Source organism: Notechis scutatus, chromosome 4, assembly GCF_049901735.1.
Source record: "Notechis scutatus isolate UNSWTSFEM ecotype Mainland chromosome 4, rNotScu1.2, whole genome shotgun sequence".
Taxonomy (NCBI): Eukaryota; Metazoa; Chordata; class Lepidosauria; order Squamata; family Elapidae; genus Notechis; species Notechis scutatus.
The window spans coordinates 92743352-92764366 of record NC_142012.1 but is presented as its reverse complement, the minus strand read 5'-3'; the positions used below and the strand labels follow the sequence as shown (position 1 = coordinate 92764366).

The 21015-nt window shown below is 38.9% G+C and overlaps 1 protein-coding gene across 6 annotated transcripts in view; it reads left to right on the top strand.

Annotated features, from left to right (window-relative positions):
- The window catches only part of P4HA1 (prolyl 4-hydroxylase subunit alpha 1), a 45791-nt gene that overhangs the window by 8269 nt on the left and 16507 nt on the right, over positions 1-21015 (top strand). For 3 of the 6 annotated variants that reach the window (XM_026681240.2, XM_087964111.1, XM_087964110.1), the window contains exons 2-9: positions 1569-1685; positions 3599-3695; positions 5071-5222; positions 9112-9249; positions 12753-12995; positions 13389-13597; positions 14443-14619; positions 17971-18041. In XM_026681240.2, the coding sequence (XP_026537025.1) occupies positions 1598-1685; positions 3599-3695; positions 5071-5222; positions 9112-9249; positions 12753-12995; positions 13389-13597; positions 14443-14619; positions 17971-18041 (1175 nt within the window). In that variant the 5' untranslated portion in view covers positions 1569-1597. Of the gene's footprint in view, positions 1-1568; positions 1686-3598; positions 3696-5070; positions 5223-9111; positions 9250-12752; positions 12996-13388; positions 13598-14442; positions 14620-16494; positions 16566-17970; positions 18042-21015 lie in introns of all 6 variants that reach the window. The other 3 variants (XM_026681243.2, XM_087964112.1, XM_026681242.2) reach the window with 1 other exon arrangement.

The window sequence follows — 21015 nt, the reverse complement described above, 5'->3', positions numbered from 1 at the left end:
CAAGAAGGGAATAATTTTGCTTTTGATTTGCACTATTGTTTTCAGCACCTTATTCTGTCCTGATGTATTAACATTCTTTATTTTTTTTCCAAATGTCAGCATTCAGTTAATGCAAAAAATTATGAATTATATGCTTAAAGGGCTGTATGTTGTTTTCTTGATTGATCCCTGATGCTTTCACACCTAAAACCCAGTAAACAGAATCGTGAATATTATATTTCTATTTCAAACGGTTTAGGTGTTCATGTATATAGATATAGGTATTCAGGAATGAGAACCTTTTTTAATAAGTCAACTTTCCCAGGTTTTGCATGGTTAATAACTGCATCATTTCTAAATGCCAGAGTAAATGGGACAAAAGTCAGAAATGCTTCTGTAAGAGCTTCGCTGAAAGAATGAAAAATGTCTGAAATAATGGGCTTATGAGAGAGGGAGAGAGAGAGAGGGAGGGAGGAAGGGATGGAGGGAGGGAACAATATATATTAAATGAGCCTTGAATGACTCTGAAGATAAAACATTACTCATGTGTAATGACCATGGTATGATTTGATAGGACTGCAGCTGGAATAATCATTAATAGAAAAATGGCTTGTAGAAAGTACACAATGTGGGAAAATAAGCAAGTCCTTACACTGACTTCTCCTAAACCAAGTGTACAGTATTTGATAGATAGCTTGTTACAAGGTTGATTAAATTTTACAGTAATAGCATTATATCATCAATTCTATTACAGAGGAATAACAAAATAAATTGAGTTGCTAACATGTATCCCCAGAAATGTTTAGCTGTAGCTTTCATAATTCATCTGATAGCTTGTTTACTGCATAATTCTGCACCAGATAATTTACTATGTTGAGGGCAGATACAGTGTTACGCACAGGTAATAGGATGGCATATCTAAGAACTGATTTTTATCTTTGAATGTACTCTGGATTACAGAAATACAGCTGAATTTGGATTTCAAAATGCTTATTTTCACCCATGTAGTTTACAGGTAGTACTTGACTTAGAACCATTTGTTTCTGAAGTTATAACAGCATTGAAAAAAATGACTTAGCCATTTTTTACACTTACGATCGTGATCAAAATTGGAACGCTTGGCAACTGGCATATATTTATAACGGTTGCAGTGTCCTGGGGTCATGTGATGACCTTTTGGGACCTTCTGACAAGCACAGTCAATGGGATTCATCTAACAACTATGTTTGCTAATAACTGCTAAAGCCAGATTCACTTAACAACCAGTGATTCGTTTAACAACTGTAGCAAGAAAGGCTGTGAAATGGGGAAAAATTCACTTAACTGTCTTGCTTAGCAACAAAAAGTTGGAGCTCAATGGTGGTTGTAAGCTGAGAATTATCTGTAGTAATCTTAAAAAACAAAGTATTCTGAAAAGAGCCTTTATATTCTCCTCTTTAATTGTTGAAGGAGGAGGTAGAAGTTGTGCCAGTACAAATATTGAAATATTGCTCAGGACAAATATTGTGATGTATGTATTTTTTAGAAAATAGTTTGGGCAATTGAGAAACGAACCTTGCTTCATAATTGTATTAAAATTGTATTTGCAGGTGTGTTAAGGTAAATCAATAGTGAAACTATGATGGTCTCAAGGGAGTGGTATCTTCTGGTCCTCTGGATCCTTCTACCTTCTTCTCACGCTCATACAGATTTCTTCACTTCAATTGGTAAGTGATGTTTTGTAAGCACTTCTAACAGATTAAGCAATAACAGCACCAAAGGTGAGATAAATCAATTGCTTGGATTATATTAGTTATCCATCTGCTGAAGGCTAGAATAGTCACAAAATGTAAGCGTTATATAAAAATACCAGCAAATGGGGACTATGGTGGCTCATGTGGTAAGACGCTGGGCCTACGCACTGCTGAGGTCGGCTCGATTCCCGTGAGTGAATTAACTGCGTAGGGGCAAGAAAGGAGCCTCCCCCAATTGCCTAACTGGCACTCAGGCATCCTGCATGTAAAGATAATACTGCCGGAAAAAATTCCATTCACAGAGGCAAGCAGCCACCTCGGTGATCCCTAGCTAACACATGCCATACGCTTAAAAAACAGCAACAACCAACCCACCCACCCCCAGCAAATAATAAAATGCCGTAGGTTTAAGCTCTCAAGAAGCAGTAAAAATGTGTTGGAAATACTATTACCAGTTTACATGAATTCTGTTGGTTATATTTTAGTATTGCTTCTTATTGGTAAAGGGAGAACTGCCTAAGAATATGTGTTAAGATCTGTTGGTGACATTTCTGAATTGGTTGAATATATTGTTTGCAATGTCCAGCAAAATGGCTGGGCACATAATCTGACTGTTATATGCAATAGCACTTTGTCTATAACTAATTTTATTTCAATCCACAATCAGTAAATTATAAAAATAATCTTAATTTTTTCTTCCTGTTTGTACATGGCACAATTCTGTTTCCATGGCATTTCTGGCATCCACTCTGCTATGTTAACATTTACATTAGATATATTTATTTACATTAGAACAATTAATGTAACTGTACTTTATCACAGTTCAATAAATGTCAATTGCCTTGTTGTTTGAACTTATGAAAACAATCAACATAATTCACCTGTTTTCAATTCTGATAGCAAATGTTAAATTAGATGTGTGACTGATGGCCTTATAGTAGAGTATTTGTGCTTTTTTGGTATACCTGCAGGCTCTGCAGACTTAATATCTAGAATTAACTTGAATGAATGTGAAGCTGGAAAGAATAAAAATTAAGATTCTAGCTATGTGCTTACTAATCTTATGAAATTCTAAATTTTTGTTTCATTGGCTTGCCCATGAAATGACTAATTGGATTACAAAAAGCAAATAAGATAAGAGCTGCAAAATTATGAGTGTAGTTAATCTGTTATAAACCTTCCACTGAGAAACTGGTTTGTGCATTCAAAATCTGGGACAATATACCGGGATAATTTAATTTCAGCAGGTCAGTATGAAATTATTTTTGCTGTATTTGCCAGACATGAGTGGCAAAATAGATCGCTGTCTTGCAGCTTGCAATCAGCTGTAATTTATTCTGGTAATAGTCTTCTTACCTAACAAAATAGGAAAGATTAATTTAATGGTTCCATAGTGAAGAAAAAAATGCTCGTGATAATTTTAAAAAAAACTGCAAGAAAGTAAAATTACTTATTTGGGCTTGTTGGCTTTTAAAAGTTTTGTAATTTCTGTTCTAAAACTGTTAGAATTTCATAGGTAAAGTTCCCCTCGCACATACGTGCTAGTCATTTCTGGCTCTAGGGGGCGGTGCTCATCTCCATTACAAAGCTGAAGAGCCAGTGCTGTCCAAAGACACCTCCGTGGTCATGTGGCTGGCATGACTAAATGCCGAAGGTGCATGGAACACTATTACCTTCCCAAAGTGGTCCCTATTTTTCTACTTGCATTTTTTATATGCTTTTGAACTGCTAGGTTGGCAGAAGCTGGGACAAGTAACGTTATGCGGTGCTAGGGATTCGAATGTGGTGACTCAGTGGATAAGACACTGAGTTTGTCGATCGGAAAGGTTGGTAGAATTTCATAGCAATGTTCATAAACATACTGATTGTATTGATCTGTCTTTTAGGTCATATGACAGACTTGATTCATACAGAAAAGGACCTGGTGATATCACTGAAAGACTATATCAAGGCAGAAGAAAGCAAGTTGGAACAATTAAGGCAGTATGTAATTCTTTGAATACTAATATTTAGCAGTGTTCTATACCAGCCAAAATGAAAAAAAAAAACTTATGCTAATTAATTTCATGGCTCTTTTGTGAGTAAAACTACATCTACCATTTTTTAAGGGTAAGATTTTCTCTACAATTTTTGTAAAAGTGTATTTGAAGATCTTCAGAGATAAATATCTATGCTGAGCCATGGCATTTCAGTAAGTGCTCCTGAGGTTCATTCCCTCATTTGTTTCATATCTTTGAAAAAAACAAAAGCATTGTTAAAATCAGTTGGGTAAGTTCAGTCTCTCTCAGCTCATCCTACCTCACAGTGTCCCAGAGGGGCTTTTTCCAAAAGGCAACTGGATTTTCTTTGTTTTCTCTTTGAAAATGTTTCCCTTCTCATCCGAGAAACCTCTTCAGTTCATGGGTTTGGTTCAGTGGATGAGAAGGGAAATATTTTCAGAACAAAAACAAAGAAAGCTCAGTTGCCTTTTGGAAAAAGCACCTTTGGGACAATCATGACATGGATGATTGAAAATCACCATAGACATCTACCTCACAGTGCATAAAATAGAGATTTTCATGTAAGCCGCGTTGAACTCCTGGAGAAAAGATAGGATATATGGTGTAGGACAGCGGTGTCACAGTGGGGTCACATGACATATTGGGACTTCTTTCTCCTTCGCTAAACTGGGTTGGGGGTGGGGCCAGCATGTGACTCATCCCACCCACGGGCTGCAAGTTTGACACCCCTGGTATGTGATATGTATCAGAGCCAGTTTGATCTAATGGTTAATTCTTCAGGCTAGAAAGTGGAAGACTTTGAGTTCAAGTCCCCCCTTAGTTATGAAAACCAACTAAATCAGGGGTCCCCAACCCCTGGGCCTCAGATCAGTACTGGTCTGCAGCCTGTTAGGAACCAGGTCGCATGAGTGGCAGACGGGTAAGCGAAGCTTCATCTGTGCTTGCATACGATCTAGGTTGCACTTGTGAAACCATTCCCCGCTGCCAGTCCATGGAAAATAATTTTTGTTCCAAAGCTGGGCACTGAAACCAGGAAGGTTAAGGAACTGCTGAGCTAAATGACTTTGAGCCAGTCACACACACTCGGCCCAACTCAACTCAGTTGTTGTGGTAAAAATAGGAAGAGGAAGCTGTATTGCATATGTTCACCGACTTCACTTATTTGTATACGTTTTAAAGGTTGGGTAGTAAATATAAAATAAATATAAACAAAATTAATTTTATTAAGAGCAAACTCAAAAATGTATATACCTCACGATAGAGTGTGTATGAGCATGCATGTGTGTTTGGATGTAAGTCTTCATGTTATTCGTAGTGTTGGCTTAACAATTTACTAAGCTTTTATTTCCTATGCTTAGGTGGGCTGAGAGGTTGGATAAGCTGACAGATACTGCAACCAAAGACCCAGAGGGATTTTTGGGACATCCGGTGAATGCATTCAAGTTGATGAAACGACTGAACACTGAGTGGAACGAGCTTGAGAATTTGGTCTTGAAGGACATGTCTGCTGGTAGGGCTTTTGGAATCATTTGAAGCAATCGATCATTAAATACATTGAGTAGCCAAAGAAATCTGGATTTCAGTTCACGTCTTAGGGATGAATTCACTGGGAAGAGTCTCAAGTATGCTTAACTACTAAAAATTAATTTGGTATTAGATCTTCTAGTCTAAGCAGCGCAACTATTTGTATTTTGCCCAAATGCCAGGGTAATGGATACTTCTGGCTGGAAGTGACCAGAGGATGTAACTATAAATAAGTTTAGAACACACCAAGGCAGTGTATACTAATTACATCTGAATGGGAGCCTCTCTCTTCCTGAGTTCAGTTGTTATTCTTCATAATAACATAAAATACCAACAATAGTTTCCTTTGTGATGAGATTGGAGTTACATCAAGGATAATATTGCAAATTACTGATGAATGTCATTATCAATAATCTGTTTTATTCCCTTGCAATTAAGAGCATTGGCTTCTTAGCAATCACATATTCAAAAGAAAAGAAACAACTAAGTTCAGGTAGTCCTCAACTTACAACCCAGTTAGGACCAGAATTTCCACGCTAAGCAAGCGAGTTGTTACACGAGTCACGTCTTTTTGCCACAGTTGTTAAGTGAATCATGCCAGGTGCCAAGTGCCTGGATGTTTACTACTTGACCGTTGGGATGCTACAAGTGTGGCAACCAGTTGTAAGTCACTTTTTTCAATGCCGTTGTAACTTTAAATGGTCACTAAACAAACGGTTGTAAGTTGAAGACTACCTGTGCTTTCTTTGCTTCTGAGCTCGCTTAAAAATCTAAGTTTTCTTCTTGTTGGAATGACTCCTTCCATTCCTCTGAACCTGCCTGTCTGGCCAGGAAAGAACAAATGCCTCTTTATTGACAAAAAAGAGTTCTGCATTAAATGTATTGAATTTAATTTTAATATTGAATCATGCTTTTACTGTATAAGTAATTAAATTCTAATAAAGTGTAAAACTGATGGAAGAGAATATTTGTAGCTCAGGGTTGAACTGTGAAGTCTTTTGATGCTCTCTGAGCTTGGTTGTTTCCTTGAAGACATTTCTTTACCAAACTAGATTACATCATCAGTGCAGAAGGGAATGGGATTTGCTCTCATTTTATATACTAATGACTTGCTCTGTCAGTGTTGGTGGGAAAAGTATAAAACCATTTCCTTTTTGAGAAATGTATGGAACTATCCCATCATTTATTCTGCAATAGGGTTAATCTATGTATATAAGCACTGATGTACTGTACTGTATGTACAGTACACACTATATGCACTTTGTATATTTTTGGAAGTGGCTTGTTTCAGCCAAATGAAGTTTGTGGGGCTCAAGACATACTGAACAGTCCATTTTTGGAAATACAAGCACTATCTTGGATTCACTGGTCCCTTTTGGGAAATACACGGGATATTCCAGTTTGCTTTGGAACACATGTTTTGTATATACTTGATTACAATTAAATGTTTAGTAATCTAATACTTTAAGTAAAGTCCCCTAACCAAAGAAATATTTAAATTTAGTATAGCAAATGAGAACAACAATCTTATGAACAACCCAAAGTATAGACAATAGCTTATATAATCGTGGGAAAAAAAGCAGAACAGTTTTAGATTTATTTAAAGAAATTGTTCTAAATTGTCCTAAAAACTTCCCCTCCCCCAGGGAGGAAAAAGAACTCATAAAATTAAAATTGTGTTTCTTTATATGTATTTATTAAAGATAGTGGTCAGAAATTCCAATGAAAGCAAAGGTGGCTTGTAAGGTTAGATAAGATATACAAGGATATGTTAGATAAGATATACAAGGATATGTTTATATGTAATAAATACTGTTTTCTGAGAACCATAGGTTTTTCCCTTGACCTGTGCTTCTAATTCTTGAAGAATTTCTTCTTAAAAATTGCTCAAACACCCCCACTCCACAAAAGGATCCATTGATAAGGATCCATTGATAAGGGGGGAGGGAAGCTTTTGTTTGTTTTTGGAAGCTTATGAAAGAGAGATTCAACCTAGAATTAAGAATAAATTTCATACCAGCAAGAACAATTAACGATTGATCAGTAGAACAGCCTGCCTCCAATAGTTGTGGGTGTTGTATCACTGGAGGTTTTTAAGAAAAATCTGAACAGCCATTTCTCCAGAATAATACAGGGGTTGGACTAGGCCATTGGGGGGGGTTGGACTTTGGCCTGTGGGGTGCTTAGATCTGGCCCGCGGGGCCAGCCTGAAAACAGCAGAAGGACCAGCCTGCGGTGCCTGTGCCAGCGAAAACTGAGCATGCGCAGCCCCCATCCAAGCTCCATTTTCACTGGCAGAGGGCTATCAAAACAAACTAAAAACAAAACAAAAGGAGAAATGTTTCCCCTGTTGCATTTGAGCATGCAAAGAAGGGACAGAAAATGAGAAAGGGAAAGAGGAAAGATAAAGGAAAGATGGGAAGGGAGCAAGGAAGGAAAAAGAAGGAAAGGGGAAGGAAAAAGAAGAAAAGGAAGGAAGGAGATTACAGTGAGAGTGAGGGAAGGTCCCAGGGAAGTCCTGCCTTAGCACTTGGCCACCACAGGTGCCCCCAACATGAGTCCTGTGTCATGGCCACCCTGGCCACTTCCTCACCCCCGGTCCTCCGAGGTCAAACACAATCGTGATGCGGCCCTCTATGAAATCAAGTTTGACACCCCTGAGTCACTAGAAGATCTCCTTCCAACTCTGTCATTCTATTCTGTTCTGTCATTGAAACAATCAATTTTACACATCCGTGTAAATCTATAATACTCCCGTGTATTCCAGAAATAGTCAAAAGAAATTGTTACTGAACCATAACAATATTTTAAGCCTTATTGCAGTTATGTAAAGTACGCATTTGACCCGTAACCCATTTTTCTTACAAAGTAATATCACTTCCATTATCGAAAAGAAGGTGATTTATAACAAGAAGGCTGCAGATGGTGACATTATCCCCTCCTCCCCTCAAAAAAATCTGGGACTGGATCCAGGTTTAGTCATGCCTAAAGCATTCATGAGCCAGTCATCAGTCTGGAAGCAGCTAAGAGGAAGAAGAGGAGGATAAATTATGGACAAAGATGGGGTGGGGGGGAAGGAAGGCGGGTAGAGATCGGTTTGGAATTGTGATCCATGCAGAGGAACTGAAAGTACTATAATGCAATTCTTGCAGCAGTTTTGAAAGGTTCATAGGGGGAAAAAAAGCCATATGAGCTGAGATTGTGCCCCTGTAGTCAAGGGAGTATTGAAGCTACAACTCATGTCTGCTATAGTGAATCTTCTATAACAGGGGTATCAAATTCAATTTCATTGAGGGACGCATCAGGGCTGTGGTTGACCTCGGGGTGGTGGGCGTGGCCGACTGGGTGGGTGTGGTCAGCTTGACGCCACTTTCCAAACTGCTGGCATGTTTCCTCTTTGCATTGGGTAGACTGGGCCGAAGCCATGCTGGCCTGATGTTTCCTCTTTGCATTGGGTAGACCGGGCCAAAGCCGACCCCTTACACTTTCCAGGCCAGCTCCGCGGGCCAGATCTGACCACATTGCAGGCTGGATCCAAACCCTTGTGTTTGACACCCCTGCTCTGTAAGGACTCAAACACCCACTTTGTAACACCTCACCTGATAAAATACCTAAGAAAACATTGAATCTCTTCTCTGTACAGTTCTGTGGTCAGTTCAGTCCGATGTAGTTTCTCTGAATATACCCAAATTGTTATACTGTATGCAAAATTAGGCTGACTGCCCATTGATAACCACTAATCATATTATTTGTCTGTTTTTATTTTTTATTTATTTTTATCATTATTTTAAATGCTTTTATTTGTAATGCTGGTCTGTGACTATAATAAAAATCATTTATCTACTTCAAGAACCCCCTTTTAAAATTATTTTTAGGGTTTATTTCCAACATGACAGTTCAACGGCTGGTTTTCCCTGATGATGAAGATCAGACTGGTGCTGGCAAAGCTCTCTTGCGACTCCAAGATACATATAAGTTGGATACTGACACGATCTCAAGGGGAAACCTTCCAGGTATGTAAGATACCAGCATTTTAGGGAAGCAAAATGTTTCCCTAATGTTTTGTTTCAGAGGGACAGGGCGCATTCATATGTGATTTCTAGCTGTAGGGAAGATCAAAACAGCCTCATAGTTTATTCTCTCTCTCTTCTTTTAAGAAGCTCTGATTTTAAACACACTTTTCTGTGTGTGTTTCAAATTTTTCATTGCAGAATAAGTAGACAGAGGAAGAGAAGAAAGGAATAACAGTAAAAAAGAAAATATATAATTATGCTTTCTGCATTAAAAAATCATTTTTACTTAGAAATAATAATTACAGGTAACATATAGGCAATTTTTATGTATGGGACCAAATGATCTCCTGTGTGAATTTCTATAACTAAGTAAAACTCTGGGCATCATAATGTGTAAAAACTAAAATATATTCGGGTTATTATCGTAGGTATCATTAATTTTTTTAGTATTATTTCTGGTTGGCCTTTTATGATACAGAAGTTTTGTTTTGTGCATCTTTGTTGTTTTTTTTACCTTAGTCTTGCTGCTATCAATAACTAAAGCTGGGAATTGCATTGTATATTAATCTTTTTTTTTAGAACAGTGTATAATGCAATACATCCCTGTGCATTGATCATTTAAGAGATTGAATCTCTTAAAGATTTTTTTCAAGCATATCATTTTTGGAAAAGGTTAAGTATTGGGGGTGATAGCTGAAACTAACAGAGGAAAGCACACACCTGAGTTGTGTTGGTCTCAGGATTATTCTCCCACTAGATCCATGACATTCAGAATCAAGTGCAGATGGTGGTTCTCCTGTGATTTGAAACTTGTGATTTCCACCACCACCACCATATTTGCTTTAACAGGATTTGCTTTCCTTCGGTCTGCTTTTTTTTTAGTTGCTCTTGCAAGACAAAAGGCAGATTTAGCCTGTGAATTAAAAATTCAGCGTGAGAGGTCTCCCCCTCTCTTTCTCAAAAAGTTAAGTGGCTCTGTCACTATTTTATTGGTACTGCTAGAACTTAGGAAATTTAAAAAAAAACACCATAGAACACTGCAAAGAAATCTTCCAATCATCTAAAAACTTAACAAATTAAACATTCAGCCATAGATGTATCTCTGAATTATATTTAGGAATATCATACTAGAAAAATACAATATTAACATAAATGTAAAATTGTATGTAATATAATATCTGAAGATTTAGGTAGTCCTTGACTTACAACAGTTCACCTAGAGCAGTGGTCCCCAACCTTTTTTGTACCAGGGACCAGTTTCAAGCAGAAACACTTTTTCAAGGACTGGCGGGGGGGGGGGGAGATTCTATTTTCCATTCCCAAAACTTTATGTTTACCCTACAACTAGCATTAAAGACACCTGACTGCAGTCTCTCTAGTTCTAGGTCTTGCCCAGCTGTGTAGCTACAAAATTTCATGCAGATGTTTCTCTTAGCTCTGTTTGGTGAAAACAGGAATTGAATGAGGAGCATTTAGTCAGTGTGTTTTCCCTAGGAAGCTCCTGTAGTCCTTGTTTAGGGATCATTCAGAGCTACAATGGACCTCTAACATCCAGCCCAGGAAGAAACTGCTTCAAAGAAGCCGGGGTGGCTTTTCTGTCGCCGCACCTCCTCCGAGCGCCCGTTCACCCCACCCGCCCGCCCGCGGTTCAATCCAGTGCTCCGTTCTGCCTGCCTGCCTGCCTGCGTTTCTGGTTGTTTTGGAGCAGCTTCGGCTGATAAAAAGAGGCGAATAGTTATTATTCTCATGTGCTCGCGGGCGCTCGGAGGCAGGCTGCGGCGACAGGGCGACGAACCACCCCCACCCCCCGGCTTCTTTGAAGCAGTTTCTTCCTGGGCTGGTGGAGGAGCGAGAAGCGACTGAGAGAGGAACGAGGCGGGAGGAAACCGAAGCCGCTGAGCCGGAGAGCAGGACAGGCTTTGGTTGCTTCCTCCCTCCCCTTCTTTCATTTGTGTCCTTGATCCCTGATCCCAGCAGCATTCACCGAAGGCGAAGAAAGCTGCCATTTTTAAAATTTTATTTTCTTTGCGGCCCGGTACAGAGTGCTCCACGGACCGGGACCGGTCCGCGGCCCGGTGGTTGGGGACCCCTGACCTAGAGCACGATTGTCAAACCCGCAGCATCACGTTGCTGTCACGTGACGTTTTCCCCTTTGCGGAGCTGGGGCGGACGTGGCCTGCACTTGACGCTTCTGCTCGCGGGCCACCAGTTTGACACCCCTGACCTACAGATTGTTCCAAGTTACAACGGCCTTAAAAAAGTGACTGATGACCATTTTTCACACTTATGACCATCCATGTAGTCACATGATCAAAAATCAGATGCTTAGCAACCAATTTGTATTTATGAAGGTTGCAACGTCCCAGGGTCATGTGATCACTTTTTGTGAGCTTCTGACAAGCAGAGTCAATGGAGAAGCCAGATTCACTGAACAACCCTGTTACTAACTTTAACGACGGCAGCGATTCATTTAACAGTTGTGGCACAAAAGCTCGTAAAATGGGGCAAAATTCACTTAACAAATGTTTCACTTCCCAACAAAAACTTTGGGCTCAATTGTGGTTGTAAGTCAAGAACTACGTGTACTATATGACAGGGGTCTTCAACCTCGGCAACTTTAAGCCTGGAAGACTTCAACTCCCAGAATTCCCCAGCTAGCAAAGCTGGCTGGGGAATTCTGGGAGTTGAAGTCTGCCAGGCTTAAAGTTGCCATGGTTGGAGACCTCTGCTATATGATGAAGTGATGAGACCCCTGCTATATGATGAAGTGAAGAGAAGGATCAGGGGGAGACATAATAGCAGTCTTCCAATATTTGAGGGGCTGCCACAGAGAGGAAGGGGGTCAAGCTATTCTCCAAGGCACCTGAAGGCCAGACAAGGAATAATGGATGGAAACTGAACAAGGAAAGATTTAATCTGGAAATAAGGAGAAACTTCTGACTGTGAGAACAATCAAACAATGGAACAGCTTGCCCTTGGAAGTTGTGGGAGCGCCATCACTTGAGACCTTCAAGAAGAGATTGGACTGCCATTTGTTAGAAATGGAGTAGGGTCTCCCACTTGGGCAGGGGGTTGGACTAGATGACCTGTAAAGTCCCTTCCAACTCTGATTATCTGTTATCTGATATCCAGTTTAGTGCAATCACTTCAAAACGAGAAAAAAATAAATCGAGAAATGGTGTGTCAATTTTTACAACTTTCAATTTCCAAACATTAGGGGTGCTCAAAAATTGTGACATGCCTTGGGGATTGTAAACATATTTCGGTTACTTTAATATAATTTCGATGTGCTTCATAAGTAATTATATATTGTAAATATCACACTTTTTTACTTTTTGTTTGTTTCATTTGATAACACAGTTAAATAACTCTAGTAGTCTATCTAGTTTTATCAATGAGGGCATAAGAATTAAACAGTGTGGCTGCAGGAAAAAAAACATAAATGCAAAACCACATGATTTCAAAGGGTTTTTAACAGCTGTTGCTGGTTCTTATTTCCATAGGAGTGAAACATAAGGTATTTCTAACTGCCGAAGATTGCTTTGAATTAGGAAAGATTGCCTATACTGAAGCAGACTACTACCATACTGAATTGTGGATGGAGCAAGCTCTGAAACAGTTGGATGCGGGAGAAGTTTCTTCTTCGATCAACAAAGTTTCTGTTCTAGATTACTTAAGTTATGCTATATACCAGCAGGGGGACTTGGACAAAGCAATGATGCTCACCAAACGGTTACTTGAATTGGGTAGGTTAATATTTCTTGCATTCAGCATGTTTGCACTGCTTTAACTTTTTTTTCCCCCCCTCAGACATTTTCCACTTGGATGTACAAGCTTTTCAAACTAATTAATGCAGTGGAGTGAAGGACAAAATGTTGCTGGGAATCCCTGTAACTACAAATGTGGTTAGGAAGCATTAATTTTCCCCCCATTGCTTTACGTGCCATTTGCTCCTGTGACTTGGGTATTTATATATGAAGATAGAGATACATTCCAGCTGACATAAGTGGGTTAGATGCTGACATATACAGATTTCATCAAAACTTCACGACAACTGAACTCCAACTAAAGGACAAAATCACTTAAAAATTAGCTTTCTTCCATGGAGTTAACCAGTCCTCTATCTGCTTTTCCAACAGATCCCGAGCATCAGAGAGCAAACGGAAATTTGAAATACTTTGAATACATCATGATTAAAGAAAAAGAAAAAGAAGCCAATGCGTCTGTGGCCAGCACAGATGAGCAGACTGGAAAAAAAGTGAAGACTCAGAAAAGAGGACCTTCCAAAGATTATCTGCCCGAGAGACAGAAGTATGAAAAACTATGCCGTGGTGAAGGTCTTAAAATGGTATGTTCTCCCTTGTACTGTGTTTCCCCCCAAATAAGACCTACCCTGATTTTTATTGTGCTTCTAATATAAGCTCATCCCCCCCAAATAAGCCCTAGTTAAGATCGTCATAGGTGGGGGGTGGTATGGCCAGCACCGGAGGCAGCGAAGGTATGGGGGGCCGATGGTGTCTGGCAGCAGCCATAGCCTGCATAGCGCAGGTGAGTTTATTATCTGTCCAAGCAGTAGGCAGAGGCAGGGAGAAGACACGTGATCCGGGCGCGTGTTGCACAGGCTGCAAGTAAGCCAAGAGACACACAGATGAGCCTCCCATGGCTGCCCGCTCACTCCATCCCACCATCTTCCAAGTTGACCACCCTGGTTTTGTGTTTCCCCCCCAAAATAAGCCCTAATGCTTATTTTTTTTGGGGGGGGGGGGGACAAATAAGACTGGGTCTTATTTTCAGGGAAACATGGGGATGTCTATGGAAGTTCACAATCATACAAGTCATGGTTTTCCCAAAGGTGCTTTTTCAGAAGGATCTTTCAGCAGTTCCAAGAAGGTTCCACATCCATTTGCACTATTTGGGTGACCCTAAGAGCAGAGATAAGAAAGAGTGCTAATGGCCAGATGACTGCAAGGAATATAAACCCTTCCATTCCCTACCATTCAGTCAAAACTGAAGAAGCTTCTGGGATGAGAAGCCAAACGTCTTTAAGGATAAAGCAAAGAAAGTCCAGTCGCCTTTTGAAAAAGCACCTTTGGGTCCTCCCTTGTGTGCAATACCAACATAACAGAATATTTGTGGATGATGAAAAATAATGCATTGAGTTACTAATGCTTGCCCTTTATTTCAAACTTTTAGACTCCTAGAAAGGAAAAGGAGCTGTTTTGCCGTTATTTCGATGGGAACAGGAACCCGTATTACATCCTGGGACCTGTCAAACAAGAAGATGAGTGGGATCGCCCTCGGATTGTTCGCTTTGTTAACATTATCTCTGACGAAGAAATAGAAAAAGTCAAAGAGCTTGCAAAACCAAGGGTAAAGAATCTAAATTGTCCACACTCTTTGAACAAGACCACCAAGGAATGACTTCCTCACCCTAATGCTTGCTTCCTGATTACAGCTTGCTTGAGCCTTGCTAAATATCCTCTTGCAGTCCTTTAGCTTAATAGCATCTTCATTTTATTACTGAAGTAGCAAACTAGCTTTTGCTTATCAGGTTGGGCCCAAGCAGAATAGATTGACAGATAGCTCCAATATTTGAACCATTGTTGCTTATCCAACAATTATGTCGAATAAAATGTAGGCATGCCCTGTTTTGGGAGCTTGTTGTGAAAAACAGTAATGAAAAGCTTAACAATTCTTTACTGCAGGTGAACTGACAAATTTTAGTACCATTGTTACACTTTGTCAAGACAAATTCTAATAGTAGATTAAGCTATAATTCTAACGACGGATAATTATGTGCTTGATTTTTTCTGTACAGTACAGTGGTGTATAGTCTTATTTCTGTAGGATTAAATCATCATGCAGCAAGTTACTAGAATGTTATGTCTGATTGATCCATTCTGTATCAAGGCAATTTTTTAAAAAAGAGATTCCAATTCAGTAAAAGTTTAAGGAAGCTTGGATTTATTGTTCTTAATTGAAAAGTTGAGATTAAAGTTTTTCTGCTTATCACCTTTATTAAATAGGAATTCTTTTATAACTAAATCCAAAGATTGCCTTTCTTCAGCAATCAGCTTCTGATGTTTCTTTTTTTTTTTTTTTGTTCATGCTACTACAGGTAGTCCTCAACTTACAGCCATTTGTTTAGTGATTGTTCAAAGTTAAGGTTGTTTTTCACACTTAAGACTGTTGCAGCATCCCATGGTTGCACAATCAAAATTTGGACAATTGGCAACTGGCTCATATTTATGACAATTGCAGTGTCCTGAGGTCATGTGATCACTTTTTGTGACCTTCTGACAAGCAAAGTCAATTGGGAAGCCAGATTCACATTAACAACCCTATTACTTAACAACTGTGGCAAGAAAGGTTATAACACGGGACAAAATTCACTTAACAAATACCTTACTAAGCAACAGAAATTTTTGGCTCAATTGTGGTTGTAAGTCAAGGACTACCTGTAAATAGTTTTGTGCCTGTGCTGGCTTGGGCAATGCCACTCTGAGGGTTCAAAGTGTTTTAATCTAGTTAACTTTTCCCAATAATCCTTCCTTTTATTTTAGGAGCACCAGGAAGGTAAGTAACGCGTAGGATGCTCACATGCACTCTTAACACTTTCCCAGTTTAGAATGATAATTATAACGCTTGTGGCTTCAAAAGAAGCCTAGATTGTTTTCTCCTAGTACGCTACAAAAATATAGCAGTGGTACAGGGGTGCGATTCAACCGGTGTAACAACCGGTTCGGTGAGCACATGCTTTGCGCACATGCAAAAGCATTTGCTACTGACCTTCTCCAGCAATCCCTGTGTGTTAAACAGCTAACACACTGCAATCCGCTGTGCCGCGCAAATCAGTTGAACTTGAAAAATAGGATATAAAGCACAGCCTAGAGCCCAGGTGGGCAGATGGGCCCAACAGCTGATCGTCAGAGCAAACCAAACTCTTTACTCCCAGCTGATCCTCAGAGCTACCGGTTTGCTTGAACCAGGCCGAACCGGTAGAATCCCACCCCTGCATTGGTATGGCAAAAAAATTCAGTATTGCACTTAATATTATTATTTTTGACATTCTTAACTTGTTTCGTGTTCCATGTTTCTTGTTCGGTGGTGGTGGTGGTTTTTGTTCCTTAATGGAAAAGAACCCTACTGAAATTGGGGTTCCGCCCCCGGATTCTGAATGGTCACATAAATGTGATGCAAATATGTACCTTGTAATGCGACTGTTCTGATTGGTTCGCTTCACAGCTGAGGCGGGCCACCATTTCAAACCCCGTAACGGGAGTCTTGGAGACTGCACATTACAGAATTAGCAAAAGGTAAGACTTTACTTGCCATACCTTCGGTCCTTGTGACGAGACCTTCTGTAGTACTCATTTGTGTAGAAGAGTGACCAGAAGAAGAAGAAAAAAGTTGGTTTATAACTTTTCTGGTCATTTGTGCTATTCACAGAGACTTTTAACACTTCGTTACTGCTAAGTTTCTCAGATGCTTCTTGTAGCCAGAAGTTTTGTCCTTATTTGCTTATTTAAAGTATATTTTGAATATTTGATGCTTGGTGTAACTGACAAAGAGATTTCATGTTGCTTTCTGCCTTGCGGTTTGAAAGTTTCCTCCAAAAAGTCTAGCTTCTTTTTTTTTTGGAATTATGTTTTTCATGATAGTGTGGGCATGCACAATTATTTATTTAGTAATATGCATAGTTTTTTGCTTCCTATATACAAAAATCAAGCTTGTCTTGACAAGGCTACAAATTGATTCTTTATATTGAAATATGCACTGTTTCCATATGTGTCTATTGTAACACTAATATGCCCTATGATTAATTTCCGCTTGGCTTTATTGAAGCCACATATGCTGTTAAGTGGAGTTTAGAATAGTTTTAGGTATGTTTGAGTCTCAAAATACCCTACTTGCTTTCACGAATTCCTCTTAAATCATTGTTATTTATTCATTGTTCCATATATGACTGCTGAAAATGGGGAATTCCCACTTGTTTATACACAATTAGAATAATTTTAAAATTTTAAAATAATTGGATCTCACTCCTGTGTGGAATTCCAACATGTCTCTTATACTGGGAATTTCCAATTTCTCTGGCTAAAATCCAGCTCTTAAAAGTGGTTCCTACCCGATGTTGTTGTAGAGGCGAAGTATTGTGTTTCGTTCAGAAACTTTTTTAATTTTGTTAATTTATTCCATTTATTTATTTCACTTTAAGGCATACCCCGCTTTTTTTTAATCCCACTTTTTTTCTTTGTGATGATAGAACATTTCCGAATATTTATAGTGTGTCCTATAAATGCAGCAGTCTGTTAGTTGTTGGAACACCCTAACTTTGATACGGTTTAAGCATGTAACCTATTAATACATATTTTTTTCAAAGAAAGAATAACTGGAAGCAGTAGAAAGGATGAAGAGCCTTTAACTTCTGGGTTCTGGAGAAGTTCTCTGTGAAACTTGGCAGATACAAGTGGCTTGCATAAGCTTTCCATTTGGGGAAGAAAAAGTGAAAGGACAACCTAACAAAATTTGATTAAACCAATTGAATTAAATTGGGGCAGAGTAATACAGCAGATACTGCAATCCTTTAAGCGTTCCTGCTGATCTGAGCATTACATTCTAACTTGACCAATCGGAACCCTCCCAATTGCCTGTGGCTTGCCCAGACGCTTGCTTCTAGAGTAAGCCCTTGTCCTTTCTCTTTTTTTATTTTTTTTGTAGCTGAGCCGAGCTACTGTGCATGACCCTCAGACTGGGAAACTGACTACAGCACATTACAGAGTCTCTAAGAGGTAAGAGGAGACGGCTACGTCTGAACTGCTACGGGATTTTTCAATCGGGGGTTGGCGTCAAAGGTTGGGACGGGTTTTTTCCTGATCAGTAGACACAGCCTTAAAACAGATTGCTAACACTTATGGAATTGAAAGTTTGGAATGTTTTTTTAAAAAAGGACACCTTGAGATGCATGTGCTAACCCAAATTAAGTTGTTAAAGCATGTCCTTCACTCATTGAACTCAGTGTGGTTTAGTGCTTTTTAAAGCAGTTGGTGCATTCTGTGTACTATTTCTCTGCATGATCCTAATAAAAACTAGCACATTGAATTATTTCATCTTAAACACAATCTGTGTGAATTTCCTAACCTGGTGCCTGTACTAGAGAGACTACAGTACTTCCTACCATCTGTTTGCTTTTTCCCATGGAGTCTCAATATCTATCTTAATTTTAAGACTTCTTAACAAGCAGGAGGCCGCAAGTGGTAATGATAGTTTGAAATTCCTAGTTCAGCACCTATTTTTAAATAGAGAACACACAAAATATACCGTACATGCTCTTCAGCTGCCTTTAAAAAAAATACAATCGCAGAATATTTACAAAAAAGTATTTTAATAAGCTGCTGAATGTGGAGTGTGATGTTTTATATTGCTTCATGGTTGTTTTTATTTTTAAGCTTCACGGGGGATATTTTTGATGTCATTTTGTGAAATACTACCTAGATTAAGGAAACTTATACCTATATCGCCATGATGTAAAAAAGATGTTGAGACTCTAGAAAGAGTGCAGAGAAGAGCAACAAAGATGATTAGGGGACTGGAGGCTAACACATATAAAGAACGGTTGCTGGAATTGGGTATGTCTAGTCTGATGAAAAGAAGGACTAGAAGGTGACATGATAGCAGTCTTCCAATATCTCAGGGGCTGCCACAAAGAACAGGGAGTCAAGCTATTCTCCAAAGCACCTGGGAGCAGGACAAGAAGCAATGAGTAGAAATCAATCAAGGACAAAAGCAACCTAGAACTAAGGAAAAATTTCCTGACAGTGAAAACAATCAGTGGAACTACTTGCCTCCAGAAGTTGTGAATGCTCCAACACTGGAAGTTTTTAAGTTGAGATTGGATAACCATTTGTCTGAAATGCTATATAGGATTTCCTGTCTAAGCAGGGGGTTGAACTAGAAAACCTTCAAGGTCCCTTCCAACTCTGTTTTTCTATTCTATATGTTGAAAGCTAAAATTTTCCAAAGCACAAGCAGCATTGGCAAAACTAACAAGGATGTCAGAACAGTTCCTTGATTTTTTTAAAAAGCATCCACTAGGACAGTGGTACCCAACCTTTCCAGCTTGGGGGGGCAGGGGAAGGGCGTGTGAGTGGCAGTGGGGTGTGTGAGTGGTAATGGACCTTCATGTGCCAGCAGAGGGTACTCGAACACGAAGCTCCATTCACGTAAATGGACCTGTGAGCTCAAGCGCCCTCTGATCGCGCCAATGGAACTTCATGCACACCCACTTGCCTATCTCTCCCGTGGCCTGGTTTCAAACAGGCCATGGCCTGGTACTAGGAACCAAAATAACTCCTCCTTGTATTTTAAAGAGAAGACCGTTTTCTCTGTCCAGGCATTCCAGTAACTTTTTCCTACTTAATACTTTTCATATTACAGTATACTCTTTTTAATGACAGGACTCCTGTTCATTCTGAAGTATGTGGCAGGCAGATAGTATAAACTGGCCCAGGATTTTGAGTCAAGCCAAGTGCTGTACTAAAATAATTTGGTCAGTTTAGCCCAACCCTCTGCGAAATGCAGTTAAGGGTGTATACTTCTAAGAAACCCACTTTCTTCTCTGTCGAAATTCCTACTTTAAGTAAAAACATTTTTTTTTCATCACAGGAGAGAATACTTTAAAATAATATGACTGAAGTATTTTATAAGATCCTTTCTTGCAACAGGAGATTTAGTAGATTGTCAGTAGAATTGTGGAATCTTGAAAAAAGTAAAAAAAATCAACATTTATTATTGCAGTGACAGAGAAAGGTGTACATATCTGATGAATGCTTGTTTATTTGAAATAGTAATAACTTCAGAAAAACATTTGTTTGTTTATTTATAAAATTATTGGCCACCCATCATACCACAGGGTAATTCTGGGGATCTTACAGTCATAAAAGTCTGTATGTTGTCTATCTATCATCTATCTACATTAAAACATAAATAAATCATGAAAATTTAAAATCTAATTACATGGGGGGGGGCAGATTGGGGTAAGGTGGGATCTGTTGTTACTCAGTCAACCACCCCCCCCACTGTGGTAACTATTTAGATTGGCCTTTGAATTAAAAAAATTTCAGATGTAATATTCATATTTGTAACTCCACAACAGTATTTAGCTAGCTTTACTTTTTGAAGAGTAAATTGTATTGTACAGACAATACAAATAATTTTACCTTGGAATACTTTGAACAAAAATGAAATGTGTTGAGATTTCAAGTTCCCTGAAAAAGAAATGGATATAAAATTGATGAATTAAAGTCAAAATAAGAGAGCCATTGAAGACTAAACTGTAAGGTTCAGTACTGTAAAATGAAGAGTACATGTTACAATAACAGTAAGATGGGAAGGAAGGTGACGTATACTACTACAGAGAAGCAATGCAATAAATTTAAGTATTAACTAATCCTTTGCTTTCTTTTTAGCCAAAATGATATTTAAGTTGGCCTGCAAGAGAACCTCATAATTTCTGGGATAATGTAGGTCAAAGCAGTATTGAGTAACAATCTAGTAAGAGGCAGGCTTCCTTTTTAACAAACTTAATCAAGAATGTGTTGAAAGCACATCCAGATACTGATGAAAACAGGATTGAAATCAGAACTGCTTTCAAATGCATATAGGAAGCATGTAAAGGTTTATATGGGATAAATCATCTCTTGGTGAGTTGGGTGGCAAACAAACAAAATAAATAAATAAACAAAAAAAATACTTTAAGACAGGGAT